Raw genomic sequence first — 15,725 nt, 5'->3', positions numbered from 1 at the left:
AGAATCACCCAAGCAATGCCCTTAGATGTCAAAGAAGTAACTACTAACAACAGTCACACTCAAGGGAATTCAAGTCACATATTGAAGAGGGACCAAAACTTTAAGAAGAGAAAGGACAACATTCCAAGCAGAGAGTACCATGTTCACAAAAGTGAAAATATATGTGCTATTTTCAAAGTAAAAATGAGTCAGACGTTTCACTCAATATTATGATAGGAGAAAAATCTGGGCTGTTTAACTAGCCTTATAAATCTAGATTAACATATGGATATAAGAGAGGTCCATTGGAAATAGAATATAATTTAATATTTTATGAGAAACAAATAAATTTAGGAAAATTTGTAAGATACCACTATGAAAAAATATAAGTGCCAGTAAGAGATAACTATGGCCTAGTCCAAAAAGTTGTAGAAGAAATTAAAAGCAAGCATAAGTCCTAGAGCTATTAATATAGAAAAGTTAACCAAATACCAATTGATTAAATATTAAGACAAAGAGACTACTGGGAATTCCACAAACTTTCAATCAACTGTACTTGAACTAGGTGACCCATAAATGAATGGGTCTGCCTTTAACCTACCCTCAACTGTGCTAAAATGTGGCCAGAACAGCATCACAGGTAAATTGATGCTTGAGCCTGAACTTCAGAGATTAAATGAATTTTGCCAGATTGGAGGAAAATATAATAAAGAGTCCAAAAGAGGAGCAATAATATTCCATTTAATATTTTAGGATTTTCTGAATGGAAAAAGAAAGAAGGAAATTTGATAGTAGAGATATCGTATGCAGAAAGGTAATGAGTTCAGTTTAGACAGACTTCAAACAAATATGTAGAAAGTGGCCATAATTCTCCAAACATTGAGTTCACATCCATGAAAAGTTAGACAAAATTTTCTGCTTTCTTGAAGTTTACATTCTGGCATATGGAAATAAATACATAATTAGAAGTGTAGTGTTCACCAAAGTTTTGTTTTGTCATGATGTTTGTTTGTTTGCTATTTTTCTGTCTTTTTTTGTCATCCATGTCAATAAGGTGAAACAGACAGATGAGGGAGCATGAATGACTGGAATTCAACTTAACAAGTCACCAGTTGGATGTCAGAGTGTACCAAGTCACTGCTGCCTCTAAGGCTCCAAGCTGTCCTTACACTGACCTTGGTGTCTATAAGCATCAGACAAATGGTTTAATAATGGAGAGCAATAAATTAGAGTCAATTGCATTTAGTTAGGAGAATCTAAAGTCTTAATGTGCCAAAATAAGCTGACCTTCTAGCTTTGCATTTATTATACCCTTCTGCTCTCCGTCTGTGGGTGCTGTTATGCTGAGGTCTTCTGACCTTGGCAATACTTCACAAGATGTGTCTGCACTACAGTTCTCACTAGATCTCATTGCTAGAATGAGAAAACTAGCATTGGAACAAAATTTGTAGGTCAGAAATAACAGTTTTGAGTGACTAACCTTAAAAGCAAAATTCTTGTTGCAATTAAAATATTCAGTTTAAATGAAGAAAAAAATGTATAACCTGCTTAGCACTACGTTTCAAACTGTTCTCAAGGACAGCTGAGGGACAGGAAGTAATACCAGTTTGCACTTGACTCTAACTGCATAGGATTCATTTCACCCTTCAGTAACCTAATATCCTCCAAAAATAAAAAAAATTTTAAAAAAGACTGCACATTAGGCTTTAAAGTTTTCTGACTTCCACACTTCCAGGAGGCAATCTTCAAGGCTCTCACCTGACTGCTTGGAAAACATTCAATTCATTCCCTATGAAAAGAATTTGGGCTTTTGTTTATTTGTTTACCTGTTTCTCTGGTTTTAAGTATGTTACTATAAGCAGTTTCCTCAATTTTAAATATACCCATTGATTTTTTTTCCTGAAAACTTGTTCATTTAAAACTAATTGCTCTTACCAAAGCCCTAGCTATATCTAATCATGTCAAAGCATTTTAGAGCAGTATGGTGCCAGTTATCGCCAGGAACCCCCAGGAACTTTGAAATAATTAAATCCAGTCTTCTGATGTAGCAAGATGATGGCAATCTAGCAGACCATTTGAGAATAAGATGGTTTTTGGAATATGGTTTCAAATGCTAAATACCTCCATAAATTTAGTTCAATAGCAAATTTGAATTAAGGGCATCATGGATATAAATCTTACATAGGTACATGCAGTTTGACTTCAAGAACTTTAGTAATATTTATCCTTATTAAATTATGTTTTTTATTTATCACAAAATTCTTAAGATTTCTGTTTTTTGTTAACATCCAGCCCCAAACAATTTTCAAACATCAAATCCCATTTTGAATCATAAAAAGTATCTTATATCCAGCTGGAATAATTTATTTAATAAATGCATGGATAAATAAGTAGCAAATATTTTCATAGTCTTAGAACAGATTTTAGATATTCCATGATCCACATTTTATGGATGCAGAGCTCTGATTTAAACCTACATGTCAAAAGGATGTTCTATTAGAATACATGTAATTTTACTTTTCTAATTACTTAGTGATAATGATCAGTTTAATTGCTTATGGATTGTTGTTTTACATTATTACTAGGGGTGGAATTCATTCCATCTTCTGTCATAGGTGACATGTATCCTGCATCATTACTGGTGATTGACAACTTTCAGACAAATTTCTGTGTATCAGTTTTCCAGATCAAGAAATCCGTAAAGTCGCAGTTGAACAATTAGACAACCTCTTGAGCGATGAGCTACTGGAATATCTCCCACAGCTTGTTCAGGTAAGAACCTCAGAATTACCAAGGGATTCCAGGATTTTCACTACTGATTGATTCTCTAAAAAGTTCCTGATTAATCAACAATACATTGCTTAGAAATTATACTGCAATTTGGCCAGCCAAAGAACTGAATTATAGCTCATATGTCAATGAAAGTAGTACAGACATTTTCTAGCCAAAATTGGTATACTAACAAAAAAACATAAAAACAAAATATTTTAATTCAATTATTAATTAAAACAGGGAAAAATAGAAAGATTAGTGATAAATCTTTTCACGACTCTATGTGAAAACAATAAAACATTAACCAAATAAGTGTTATATAGAAAATAGTCATTTGCTACACAGCTGATCATAATAATTTGTTAGCTTCTTGCCTCTCCTACAAAGAATTCTAATGCTGATTATACATCTTATCAAAGCAGTTTCTAACACTCAAATTCTTCTGTCAACTGTGCATTCTAGTGACATCAAACATCACAGTGTTGGAGTCATATTAGAAAGTAATATCAAGTTAACCAGAAATATGAGCAAAGACTGACACAGTTTGAACATGATGAAAGATGAACAGCTTGGAAAATGAGCTCATAAGTCTGAAAAATTATGAAAGATAATTTTTGCACTAAGATGGCTATGAGCTGCGTACTGAAGACATCTAAATTATTATTCTTTGTTTTATTGTTTTAAAACCCAAATGTTTCCTTATCTGAAAAACTAGATGCTATTTTAAATACCAGTTATCTCCACTTTTAACCATTGACAGGGACTCTAAAAATGATGGGAAGCTATCTATGAATAAAGTCCAGGTGCACATGCACCATGAACTTCTATGAAACCTCCCTAAAGAGAAAGATCTGATTTAGAAATGACTGTAGCATAAGTTACTTCTGCCAATCCTTTATAGTAGTGAATTACCACAACATGCCAGAACAGTAGCAACTTTAGAATCACTATTCATTTCCTGGATCACGGGTATGAGAAATATGCTATATTTAACCTGACCTGAAAGAGTTGGTTTTGATAAAAGTACATGTAGAATAAACTCATTTGAAAACCCCAATCAGAATCAATGCATTTGGCATTAAGAGAGCCATATTCCTATAAATCTAAATCCATAAGAAAAGGTACACTCTGAATCCCACATAGCAAATACACAGAAAGGAAAAAACTATGTCTTAATTATAACATGTTCTGAGATAGGAAGAAATATATACTGTGACTAGAGAATAAATATAAACTAGAAGGAATTTCACAACATGTAACATTCACCTGAAGAAGACTTTCATACTTCACTTTAACCTTATAACTCTCCAACACATAAAAATCCTTCTCCTGTTGATTATTTTCTGGAATCATGTTATTTGGGTATGGCTTATCAGGTTTGCATGATGCATGCTGTGTAAAAGCAATAAGAAAGGACTCTTAGGATCACAATGAAAACAATAGTATGGTTCATACCTAGGAGTCAAATAAAATGAAGAGTCAGAGGTTACTGTAAACCACCAGTTGTAACTATGCAGGCGGCTCCAAAAACAGTTTGTGATAATGTATCGTGTCCCTGAGAAATCACTTCCATAATAAATGGTAAGGAAGGATTTAGGGGGAAATTGTGTCAGTAGATAAAGGAAAGCCAGGAGTTTGTAAGCAGGGCAGACAATTCAAGAGCAATGAGTAGTTATTGGGTTTGAGAAGAAATAATTGGAACAAGTAAAAAAAAAAAAAAGCCAGTGTGAGTCATATATCCTGCTTACATGCCCATATTATGTGCTTAAAATTAGGGTATTAACAAAACCATCCCAGCATTAGCAAGTAAGTGAAGGAAGCCTGTGGTTGCAGTTTCAGAAAATATATATCTTGTGTGGTCTTTCTACAAGCAGGCAGCAATAAGATATGCAAATTTACTGAAACCATCTTCAGCACTTTTACACCTCAGGAATTTATAAGTGGTCCCATCTTTGAGGGTGCTTAGTATATTGAGGTGTTTCTTCAGGTGTATGTGTGAATGACTATCTACCTACTTTTATCTGCTATGAGTACCATGGTATAAAACCTGACAGTCTCTGTTTGTATGTGGGCATGTTGAATTACTAAAGACAGAAGCTTTCCTCTCAAGTAGTGATATGCATTTTCATAAGGAGATCTTGGCTTACACTTTCACATATTCAGATTCCTGGGATGATGATAACCTGGCTACAGACTAGTGACAGTGAAGTCACTGCAGAGGGCAAGTGTGAATCTGAATTAGGTCCCTAATGACATCAGAGGATGCCATTTCTATTTCTGGCTGTTACCAGGTCAAGTATAAACCTTTGAGAAGTCTAAATGGCTTTAAAAAATGAAAAAATGTTCACCATCCTTTGTCATAAAAGAAATGCCATATTAAGAATCTACCTCACTTCTATTAGAATAAATACCATAAAGAACACAAATGACAATAAATGGCAACAAATGATGGTGAGGATGCAGGAAGAAAGGAACACTCATACACTGCTGGTGGAAATGTAAGCTAGTACAACCACTTTGGAAAACAGTGTGGAGACTTCTCAAGAAACTAAAAATAGATCTGCCTTATGATCCAACAATCACATGCCTAGGGATATACCTAAAGGAATGTGAGTCAGCTTACAACAAAGGCACCTGTATACCCATGTTTATTGCAGCACTATTCACAATAGCCAAGCTATGGAAATGGCTATGATGCCCCACTACGGACAAATAGATTTAAAAAATGTGGCATTTATACAGAATGGAATTTTATTTAGCCACAAAGAATAATAAAATTTTGTCACTCACAGGTAAGTGGATGGAACTGGAGAACATCATATTAAGTGAAGACAGCCAGGATCAGGACCAAAAGTCACATGTTCTCTCTATGTGCAATATAGACCTAACACAGATGCAGCAATATTGTGAAACACTGGGCACATTAAGGGAAGGTCACATACAGGAGGGATAGGGTAAGAGAAGGAAACTAAGAAGTTGAATATGGTTGATATACTGTCTATACAAAAAATGGAAGTAGAAATTTTAAACCAACTGAAACCACCATAATAAAGAGACGAAGGTAGAATGAAGAAAATTAGAGGAGACAAACAAGTTGGCGTTATGACACATAAATACATGGAAATATCACAAGGAATCTCCCTGTGTAGCTACCTGTATCTCAAACAAGCAAAAGTATCAGATTTTTCTTTTTTCCTTTTGTTTCTACAAAATCAGAGAACAGGAGAGTGGAACAGGTCCTGTGGGGTAGGGAGGAAGGGAGAGTGCCGGCACCAGTGGGGAAGTGGCAGGGAAAGGGGGTAAGAGGGTGAATAAGCTGTGAAAAATGTGTACACATGTATGTCAATGGAAAAATGATGCCTGTTGAAGCTTCCAGGAATCTAGAGCAGTGAACGGGGTGAATCCATGTATGATATATTTGATACATTGCAAGAACCTTTGTAAATGCTACAGTATACTCCCTCCCAGCACAACAATAAAGGGGGGGAAAGTATAAACCTTCCAGAGTTGTTCAAAGTGGAGATAAAGGAAAATATTTGAGGATTAGCTATAGTGGTAACAATCAGCTTTGAAATTTCAAGCAAAGTTTCAAAATCTGCAAGTTAATACTGATAAACCTTGTAGGTGATTTCTGCCAAGGCTTTGAAGGTGCGTTAATTTCATCTCCAGATGTGTAGAAGTATGTGTTGCTTAATAATTCCATTTTTGTATGCCAGGGCCATTGTTCATATTATTTTTTGTGCAGGGATTCTTCCCCAGGGCTTGGTTGAACTCTACCAACCATTTGCTTAACCCCTAAATAAGGAAAGGAAACAAATATGTACTCTGTGTATTAGTTATATATTAACAAATAAACTATCAAATCTATCACCATTTTATTGAAACATACATGCGTTTTCCATGTGTTTTCTTAAGCCACTTTGGATCCTCCATATTCTGCTATTTTTTTTTTACTGAGAAAAAGAAAAGTAGAGTAATATGTCTTTTACTGCAGGCTGTCAAGTTTGAGTGGAGCCTTGAAAGTCCTTTGGTAAAACTCCTGCTACACCGCTCCTTGCAAAGCATCCAGGTGGCCCATCGTCTGTACTGGTAAGAGTAATTAAGTCAGCTTGGGATGTTTTGTAATTGCATCTTCCCTGTGGAGCAGTATTAGAAGAAATAGAGGATTCTTTTATCTTGTAAGTGATGTAAACTTCAGCCAACTTTGAGTCTTTGTCAGTTATTTTTATTTGTGAGTATAGTTTAACTGTCATAATTTTCCTTTGGACAATTGTTACTGTTGAACAGTTAGCTAAACCCAATTAGAATTATAATCCAAATGATAGTTTCTTGTGCTATTTGTGGTTATGTTTAATGCACTGAAGATTTCAATATAAAATCTGTCAATGTTTTAAAAGCATGTGTTTTACTAAAGTACTTTCTGCAAAAAGTTAATTATAAACAATGGGATCTGATGACCAACATATACTCTTTCTTTCTCTCTCTCTTGCTCTTTCTGTTGGCAGTACTGGGATTTGAACTCAGAACTTGTTTGCTAGGCAAGCTCTCTACCTCTTGAGTCACACCTCCAGGCCAAATATATACTCTTTCTGTTGCAAAATCTCTAGAGCACTAAGCTTTTCCCAAGCAGAAATTTAGAGTATTACTAATGGAGAAATAAGAATTATTTAAGAGATTCTCAGAATTTCTCCCATTATTACCTATTTGTAGTCCTGTGGAAGATCATATGACACGCAAGCTGTTTTTTCTACTTTTCTTTTTATTGCCTACCTTCTAGATTCAGTTTCGTAGCACAAAATTTGAACAATTACAAGTGTCAATAACCTAGGAATAAAGAGCATTTTTCTTTTGTTCTCAAGAATGTGAGACTTTTTACGTCTATTGCTAGTTGACTTGCTTCAGTTGCTAGTTAAGAATGCTAGTTAAAAGAACAACAGCAACTCAGCACCATTTGGAGTATTATGGTTTCCTGCTTCAAGAAATGTTATTCATATTGAAAGCACTCTTCCCATGAAAATGTCTCAAGCATTTCACAGTCAAGGAGAGACTCAGGGACTTGTGAGAGACCCACCTTTGATTTGCACACTTGATTTACTCATTTTCATTTTAAATGCTTCATTCAAGAAGCAGAATATTTCCTCTAATATGTAATTATAATAATGCATTGGATGCATTTTCCTACACTGGGCCCTTTGCTGAACAGACTCTCATCAAAGCTCTGAATGAAGTCTTTTCAGTTCCCCAACCATCTACAATGGTTCAAAGTAAGATTAAGAAGATACAATTTGTGGTGTTCTCCTCCACATTCAAACTAGGACTCCATTAAAGTCAAAATTTACTTCCATTAAAATTTAACTTTTTTACTGGAATGGTTAAAATGAAATCATATTCAAAGCAACATGACCAGATAATAATCTCAAGTTAAGTATTTGAACCAAAATAGTACATAAATTATGTAAACATGATTTCTTTAAAAAGATATGTTGAAAATTTGAATACCATATTAAGTACTTGTCCAGATTGATTAGTAATTGCTGTAATACCTGTACTGCTCTACTAAGTTCTTCATCTGCTAAAGTGGTGTGAAAAGTGAAGTCATTTGAAAGGCAACAATGAGTGGAAACAAAGTTGTAAATCAAGTTCACATAGATATAATCAAGTCACTGTTTCCAAAGTCTTTCTCAGCCTAGGAAAAAGACCAACAATAAAGCCTTATTCCTCCATTGTGATTTGAAGTAACATAGAAAGAGCAGAAGAAAGATATGGATTACAAATGAGATGCTTGCTTTTGTGGAAAAAGTCTTTAAAACTATAGAAAAAGGAAAATGAAAACCAGAAGGGAGATTCTGAAATATCAACATCCTTTTAAAACAAGTAAAAGCTTAAGAAGCAGGAAACATGCAGAAAGCATGGAATAATATTGTTTATGTTTAAAACATATTATGGCGTTAAGAATAGTTCCTGCCTAGAATCATGTATAGAAAGCATTTCATGCAGAGTGCTTGAGTTAAAACTTTAAAGGAAGTTGAGACTCTTTCTAAAAAAAAAATGTAATGCCCTGAAACTTTTTTAAAAGGCAGAAGCACTCAGTCGCCAGCTTAATGAGTTTTCTTTTTTACTTGGATAAGCTACTGTTTCTTCAGAGTCCACATATTCACTCAATTTTACCCTGTTCACCTATGATGTAGTCCTTCTCTGTTCCTCACTAATCTAACTCACTGTTTATCAAGCACTATAAATTCTACACATCCTAAACAGCTCACCTCACGCCTCTACTTCCAAACCTCACTGTCAAGAAGGTTATCTCACTAGATACTGAACTATGAATAAACAGTTTTGGAATGAAAACTGTCTTGAAGCAAGGCATGGTGTTACACACCTGTAATCCCAGCACTCAGGAGCTGAGGCAGGAGGATCATGCATTTGAGACCAGACCAGACTACATAACAAGACACTATTTTAAAAAAAAGAAAGAGAGAGAGAGAGAAAGAGAGAGAGAGAAACCATCTTGAGTACTTGGCCTCAATGTAGATAGCATTTCTGAAAAGGGAAATTGGTTTGTAGTTACTGTAAGACTTCTCCATTGGAAGGATGAATTTAGGATGAGGAACCCCATTTTCTTTTCAAAAAAAAGGGGGAGTAACTAGAAGCTTTGGACTTAGGAAGTTTAAAAGCTTTACCCCCCCCCAATTTGTACCTTAAAATATACATGACAACTGCAGTATTTGGGGCGCATGCCTAGGAAGACCTTCTCCCTGTGATACAACAATAAATTATAGAAGATTAAAATCCAGTGCTCCCTTCCATTTGTAACAGGAAGCAATTTAACTGCTCTTGAAGTATTGGGAATAATGGTGACCCAAAACAGGTATGACTACATCCTTCTTTGAAGATGAAAATAAAAATAAGATTTTGAGGTGAGATCACCCTAGATTATTAGGGTTGCCACTCCATCCAATTACGAGTGACCTTATAAGAGGCAGAAAGAGGATACACACACAAGACAGGGGAATTTGAGGGTGTTGACTATACTGATGCAAACCCAAGCCTAGGACAGCCTGGAGCCACCAAATGCTGGGATGCCTGTGGGGACATGTCCTGGCAAACACTTTGATTTCAAAGTCTGGGCTCTAGAGCAGTGAGAAGAAATTTCTGTTGTGTGAGACACCAATTTGTGCAATCATAGGGAAGACCTTATGAAGACTCTGCCTTGGATTGGCTGGGATACCACACCTCTTCCCAGCCCCCAACAGAATTGAGATTTACTCCCATGAACTACTATAAATGATTCTGCTAGACATCATCTCTCCCAATCTCAACACCCCTGCAGACCTGTCCACTTCGCCTTCTAGAACTTATTATGGCTAATGACAGCAACAACTACACCATAGTCTTCTACATAATGTCTGGAATTCATTAGGTGACCAAAAATTGTTTTTAAACTCATTAAATTATAGAAATGTCTTTCAAGCCAGCAATATTTTCACATACTGGTGACACAGTGGTCCTCATGGAATTTCAAATTACAGATTTACCTGAAGCTCTATGAAAAGCCCTGCTGGTGTCACAACCAGGTCATCTTTGCCTGGCTGCCACATCCATCCCTAGCTTCTATACTGACTGCTGGCCACTGCTCCAACTCTGGCAATTGTCCTCTGCTTCCATAGCCCCCTGGCTTAGGAGGAGGAAAATATTTATGGTAAAATTTACATCTAGAGATGCCCTGTGACTGCATCAAGGCTAGACTCCGCCTGAGACCTTGTCCTTGTTAACATCTATCCTCTATAATGCTCCCTTGTAGGATTTTCCCTAAGGAGGGCTTCTTCAGGAAACCACATTCACTAAGATTTCTGTTTCACACACTGTTCTAGGGAACCTGACCTAAGATAATTATTTCTTAATGGAGATAATGAATTTAAATATAATGATCTCTTTGTATTTGCTGGGGATTTCTTCCATACCCTGCCTCCTCTCCCCAGCAGATACCAAAATCTACTGATTCTCAAGTCCCCTATGTAAAGTGGCAGAGGATGTGTATATGACCTACCCACAACTGCTCATATACTTTAATCATCTCTAGATTACTTACAGTACTTAATGCAATGTAGATGCATGAAAACGGTTTTACCATATTGCATAGGAAATCATAACAAGAAAAAAGTCTTTACATCTTCAGCACAAGAGGTTTATTTTTTCAATATTTTCCATCAGCAATAGGTTGAATCCAAAAATGTGGTGGAATGCATGGGTACAGAGGACAACTATATGTGTTTTCACAAATTAGAGCAGAATGAGATCCAAGAAAGAGCCAATTTTAATCATAGTCTCCATGGTAGGAAGCCATTTTGTAGCATACCTCCCTAATAAAAGTATCACTTAAGACACAATGCTGTGAAATATAAAAATGACCCTTTCAAAATGTGGGAACACCCTGAGATGAAGCTTCTATTGGAAGCTCTATCGGTGCAGGGTTTTTTCTTCCTGCTATATTTACTGACATATCATGAGTACCTGCAGTGGGTGATACTTGGCACTTCAGTCAAGGAATTATTGTTGAAGAGAGAATGGACGTGTGGGCTCTGCTGTGCACATGCAGACTTATGACAGAAGGAGGAAGAAGAGTGCTGTTGGAGCATCCAAACAAGAACCTGACAGAGTTGGACCAATTTCAGAAGCCTGGTCCAATCAAGAACTAGCAATGGAGGTTACCAGTGAAGACAAAACTGGAGATGAGGGAGGATATGATCAGAAATCAGGAATTAGGACCTCAGAATAAGCTGATGCACGATGTCTGCTGGATCAGGTGTGAGAGCAGAGAGTGACTTATATCAAACGTGTCTTAGTACCACAAGGCATTTTGGAGGCAGCACATGGTATTAAAGTTCCTCTGAGCTTTGATCTCCTCCCCACCACACCTAGATGATGCAAAACTACCCAATCTTTTTTTTTTTTTTTTGACTCATCTTCCTTAAACTTTTGCTTACCTAGAATTTTAGGCCAATTTCTCAAGTTGGGGACTTTTTAAAATAAATCAAAATTGCATGGAAATTTTGCATCCTGCAATTTGAAGTCAGAGATGCCCTCTCACCCCTGCCCACAATATGTCTCTGCTGATGACAGGAAGTTCTCTCATGTAACAGTCACTCCTTGAGGTTACTAATTGTTCCCTCCCAGTAGTGCCCTCCTAATATGAAAATATATACTCAGAATATAATGTTTATGATAAATTGATCACTTGTTCTTTTACATAATGAACACTGAAGTGCTCATACTCACTGAGCACTGAGGTGCACTGAGGTGCTGATACTGTTGAACTATTAAGGATAAAATGCAGATGATCCGTGCTTTAAAGAAGCTTGTGGCTATTGTCTTAGCATCCAGACAACTAGTCAAAGCCCACTAGCTCTATGACAGGAACACAGTAGAAGGAAGGAATTCAACAAATTCTGTCCATTTCCTAGTTTTGCCTATGACCTGTTCCAAATACAAACAGAAAGGCAAAGCCAGACATCAAATAAATCAAAAACCTAACAGTGTGGTCCCATTCTGTCAGTTTTAAATACTGATAAAGGCATACAAATGAATACACAGAGGAGGTAAGTGTTTTCTTTGCTTCGATGTCTGAGACACTGTGAAGAGTAAAGACCTGTATAGGAGGGAGCTCTCACAGTGTGGTAGACCACACATAGTACAGAATCAATAGGAGACTTTAAAGCCTCAATCCTTTACTTTCAAGAATCATTTTATTGCCACTAATTCACCTTTTTACCTTCACAACATAATAAATAATAAAATATTGTTTCACTCTTTTGTAAGAGAAAGAAATGTCTTGCTGTCACTTAGTATCGATCTCCTGCAATCTTCTTTCTCAAAAATGTATACACAAAAGGGAATCTCCACAATAAGCAACTTGCTTAAACAATACCTCTTCTCTACCCTAACCAACCTGAAGAAAAAGTGGCATACATTAACGTCCATTAGCGTGGTTGAAAACATGATAGAGGGACATTTGTTTTGTCTGCTTCATTTCTACTTTATGTGATAGGGATTTTATGTAGCTCCTTTAGTTTAAAAAAAAAGCCTTTTTAACTCCATATAATTTTTGTATAATTTTATAATGTCATTTAAGTTTTATTACTGCTATCAAAAAATATATGAAAATATCATCTCATACAAACTCTGGCAAAAGCCAGAAACAGAGTTCCACTTAAAGGTCTCCCTGTTTCAATTTCTCCTTCAAATTATTTTATTCTGTTTTTTTTAGAAAGTGAAGAGTTATGAATGTAAGGATTTTGTATAGACATCCTGACCACAAATGAAACTTAGGGCCCAACTTACCTTTGATAGCTCAACTTTTCAACTTTATCTACTCCCCAACAATTCTTCGTCATAAGAGCCACATGCAATTACATCAGCACTTCCTGAAATAGTAATCTTGTTTTTCTAGAATAATGTGAGTTCTTGACTATCATAGTTTATTTTGGGGATATGGCTCAAGGCCTTGAAAAACAGTGCTTAATTATCTATATTTCTCAATCAGGCTAATTTTTCCCTAGCCAAAAAAATATATGGTCAACTCAAAGGCACTCTGTTTAGATATTATCCTTGTCTAATAGCACTTAAATTTGGCTTCCAAAATGAGCAAACTATCAGATAGAGTTATGGGATTTGGGATCAAATGGGACCTTAACAACCATTATTAGCCCAGAGAGGGATTTCAACAAATTAAATGATTTAACCAATGATAATCATCTAGTTGGTTAAAGAATGAGATTAAACTCTGTTTTTCATGGCATTTCATATCCAGTTCAAGTCTCTTTCTAATTCAATATCTACTTCTAAAAAAATACAATTTGAAGTATTTATAAAATGTTTGTTTTTCTCTAAATATTTAGAAACTCATTCAAGTACTGAACAGGTAGCTTTTTATTAACTTGAAAATAGTATTCCAAATTGAGATTTTCATGTCGATAGATAGCTCAAAATTTTGTCACTAATTTTTGGTGTGATCCACAAGTGCTGTAAACTTTAAATGTTAATTACATTTAATAGGTATTAGGTAATTGGGTATTATTAATAGGTATTATAAAAATCTCCAAAAATTATTGGTGAAGGCCCCCCCCCTCCACTTTTTTGTCCGGTAGTGAGGTTTGAACACAGGACTTCAGTCTTGCTAGGCAGGTGCTCTACCATTTAAGCCACACTCCCAAGCCCTTCGAGCCCTTTATGATCTGATTATTTTGGAGAGAGCATCTTACTTTTTACCCAGGCCAGTGTAGACTGTTATACTCTTATTTTAGGCTTCTTGCCATTGCTGGGATAACAGACATGCACCACCACACCCACCTTTTGATTGAGATGGAGTCTTGTGAACGATTTGACCAAGCTGGCCTCTAAATGCCATCCTCCTGAACTCAGCTTCCCAAGTAGGTAGGATTATGGACATGAGCCACCAGTTTCCTTGTAGGACCTTTGAGAGCTTGTTTGGAGGTTCTAGCAGGGGAGCGCAGCTACTCGTATACCCTTGACCGAAGAACGGTCCTCCTCTATCGGGGATGGTCGTCCTCTTCGACCGAGCGCGCAGCTTCGGGAGGGACGCACATGGAGCGGTGAGGGAGGAAGGGGACACCCGCCTAGCCAGCCAGATCAGCCGAATCAACCCTGGCGATCAATGGGGTGACAGATGTCGCAGCCAGATCGCCCTTGTAGGACCTTTGAAGTAGACAATAGGGTTTTTCCAGAATCTTTTGTACTGCTTGTACATACTTTAAAAACACTAAATTTGCTCTCTTAATTTTAAGATCAAACCATGAGTGATAAGAGAACTACAAAGCAATTTTCTTATAAACCACATTTAGTTTGTACTTTTAAGCACATGTTTTATAAAACCAAGACTTTCTCGGTTTTCTGAGAAAGCAGCCAGCATTATCCTCATATAATTAAGTCAGTCCATCTCATCAAGTTAAGTGAATTAGAAAATAAATTCCTACAGTACGGGTCAGAACATGGCAATAAGAAAACAAAAACAAAATTAGGCATTAGTTCTCTTCCAACTAAAAGTACCAAATAGATGGCTGAATACAGAAACCTGAAGGGAAGGGGAAATTTTTGATCAGTGACAGAATTGGAAGTCATCAAGCACATTGACAGCACCCACACAGTTCCTTTCCATCTGGTTCTCAGTCATTCCCTGTGTCAGTCTGTGCATGTTACTGTAACATAATACCTCAGGTTGGGTAACACAAAAGCAACAGAAATTTATTTCTCAAGGTTCTGGAGACTGAGAAGTCTAAGATCAAGGTGCTACGTGGGTTTTTATGTGGCAAGAGCATATCTGGCACTTCCAAGATGGCTCATTGAATGTTGCTTCCTGATGTTCCTGCTCTCATGGTAGAAAAGCAAAAGAAAGAGACCCACTCCTCCAACCCTTTTAAAATAAAGGCACTAATCCATTCACGAGGGCAGAGTCCTTATGAAGTCCTAAACACTTCCCATTAAGAGGATCTCCTAAAACTATTGCACTGGGGTTAAATTTCCAGCACACAAAATTTTAGATAGGACAAATTCAAATCATAGAATTCCCCAGAATGGAATTCGTACCTGAATTCCAGAACTTGGACCCAGATAAAGAAAGAAAACATAAGAAGAACAGCATCCCTTTCAAGTTATTTTTAGGTGCTGGTATCATATACTGTTATTCTTCATCCCATACCAAAACATCAGTAACAAAGTCTCACCTAACCACAAGGAAGTGTAGGAAAATTAAGTTTGATCTGGTGAATAGAGTAATTTCTACCACACATGTAAAGCAGTGTAGATGACTCAAGAAATTTTGACTATCAAGTAGTAGAGAAAAAAGATGTTAAAAAAAAAGTCAGTACCACATATATTGATAGGCTTTCTTTAGAAAAATTAATTTGGCCTCAACAAACAAACAAGACTACCTAACTACTCAGTTAAGAATCATTACTTAA

General features: G+C 36.3%; 1 protein-coding gene across 2 annotated transcripts in view; it reads left to right on the top strand.

Moving 5' to 3' along the window:
- Positions 1–15,725, top strand: part of Pik3c2g (phosphatidylinositol-4-phosphate 3-kinase catalytic subunit type 2 gamma) — a 271,944-nt gene that overhangs the window by 48,727 nt on the left and 207,492 nt on the right. Inside the window, exons 7-8 of one of the 2 annotated variants that reach the window (XM_074075977.1) lie at positions 2,658–2,751; positions 6,746–6,840. In XM_074075977.1, the coding sequence (XP_073932078.1) occupies positions 2,658–2,751; positions 6,746–6,840 (189 nt within the window). Of the gene's footprint in view, positions 1–2,657; positions 2,752–6,745; positions 6,841–15,725 lie in introns of those variants that run through there. The other variant, XM_074075978.1, reaches the window with a different exon arrangement.

This window comes from Castor canadensis, chromosome 6 (genome assembly GCF_047511655.1).
Source record: "Castor canadensis chromosome 6, mCasCan1.hap1v2, whole genome shotgun sequence".
NCBI lineage: Eukaryota > Metazoa > Chordata > Mammalia > Rodentia > Castoridae > Castor > Castor canadensis.
This window is presented reverse-complemented; position numbering and strand designations above follow the sequence as displayed.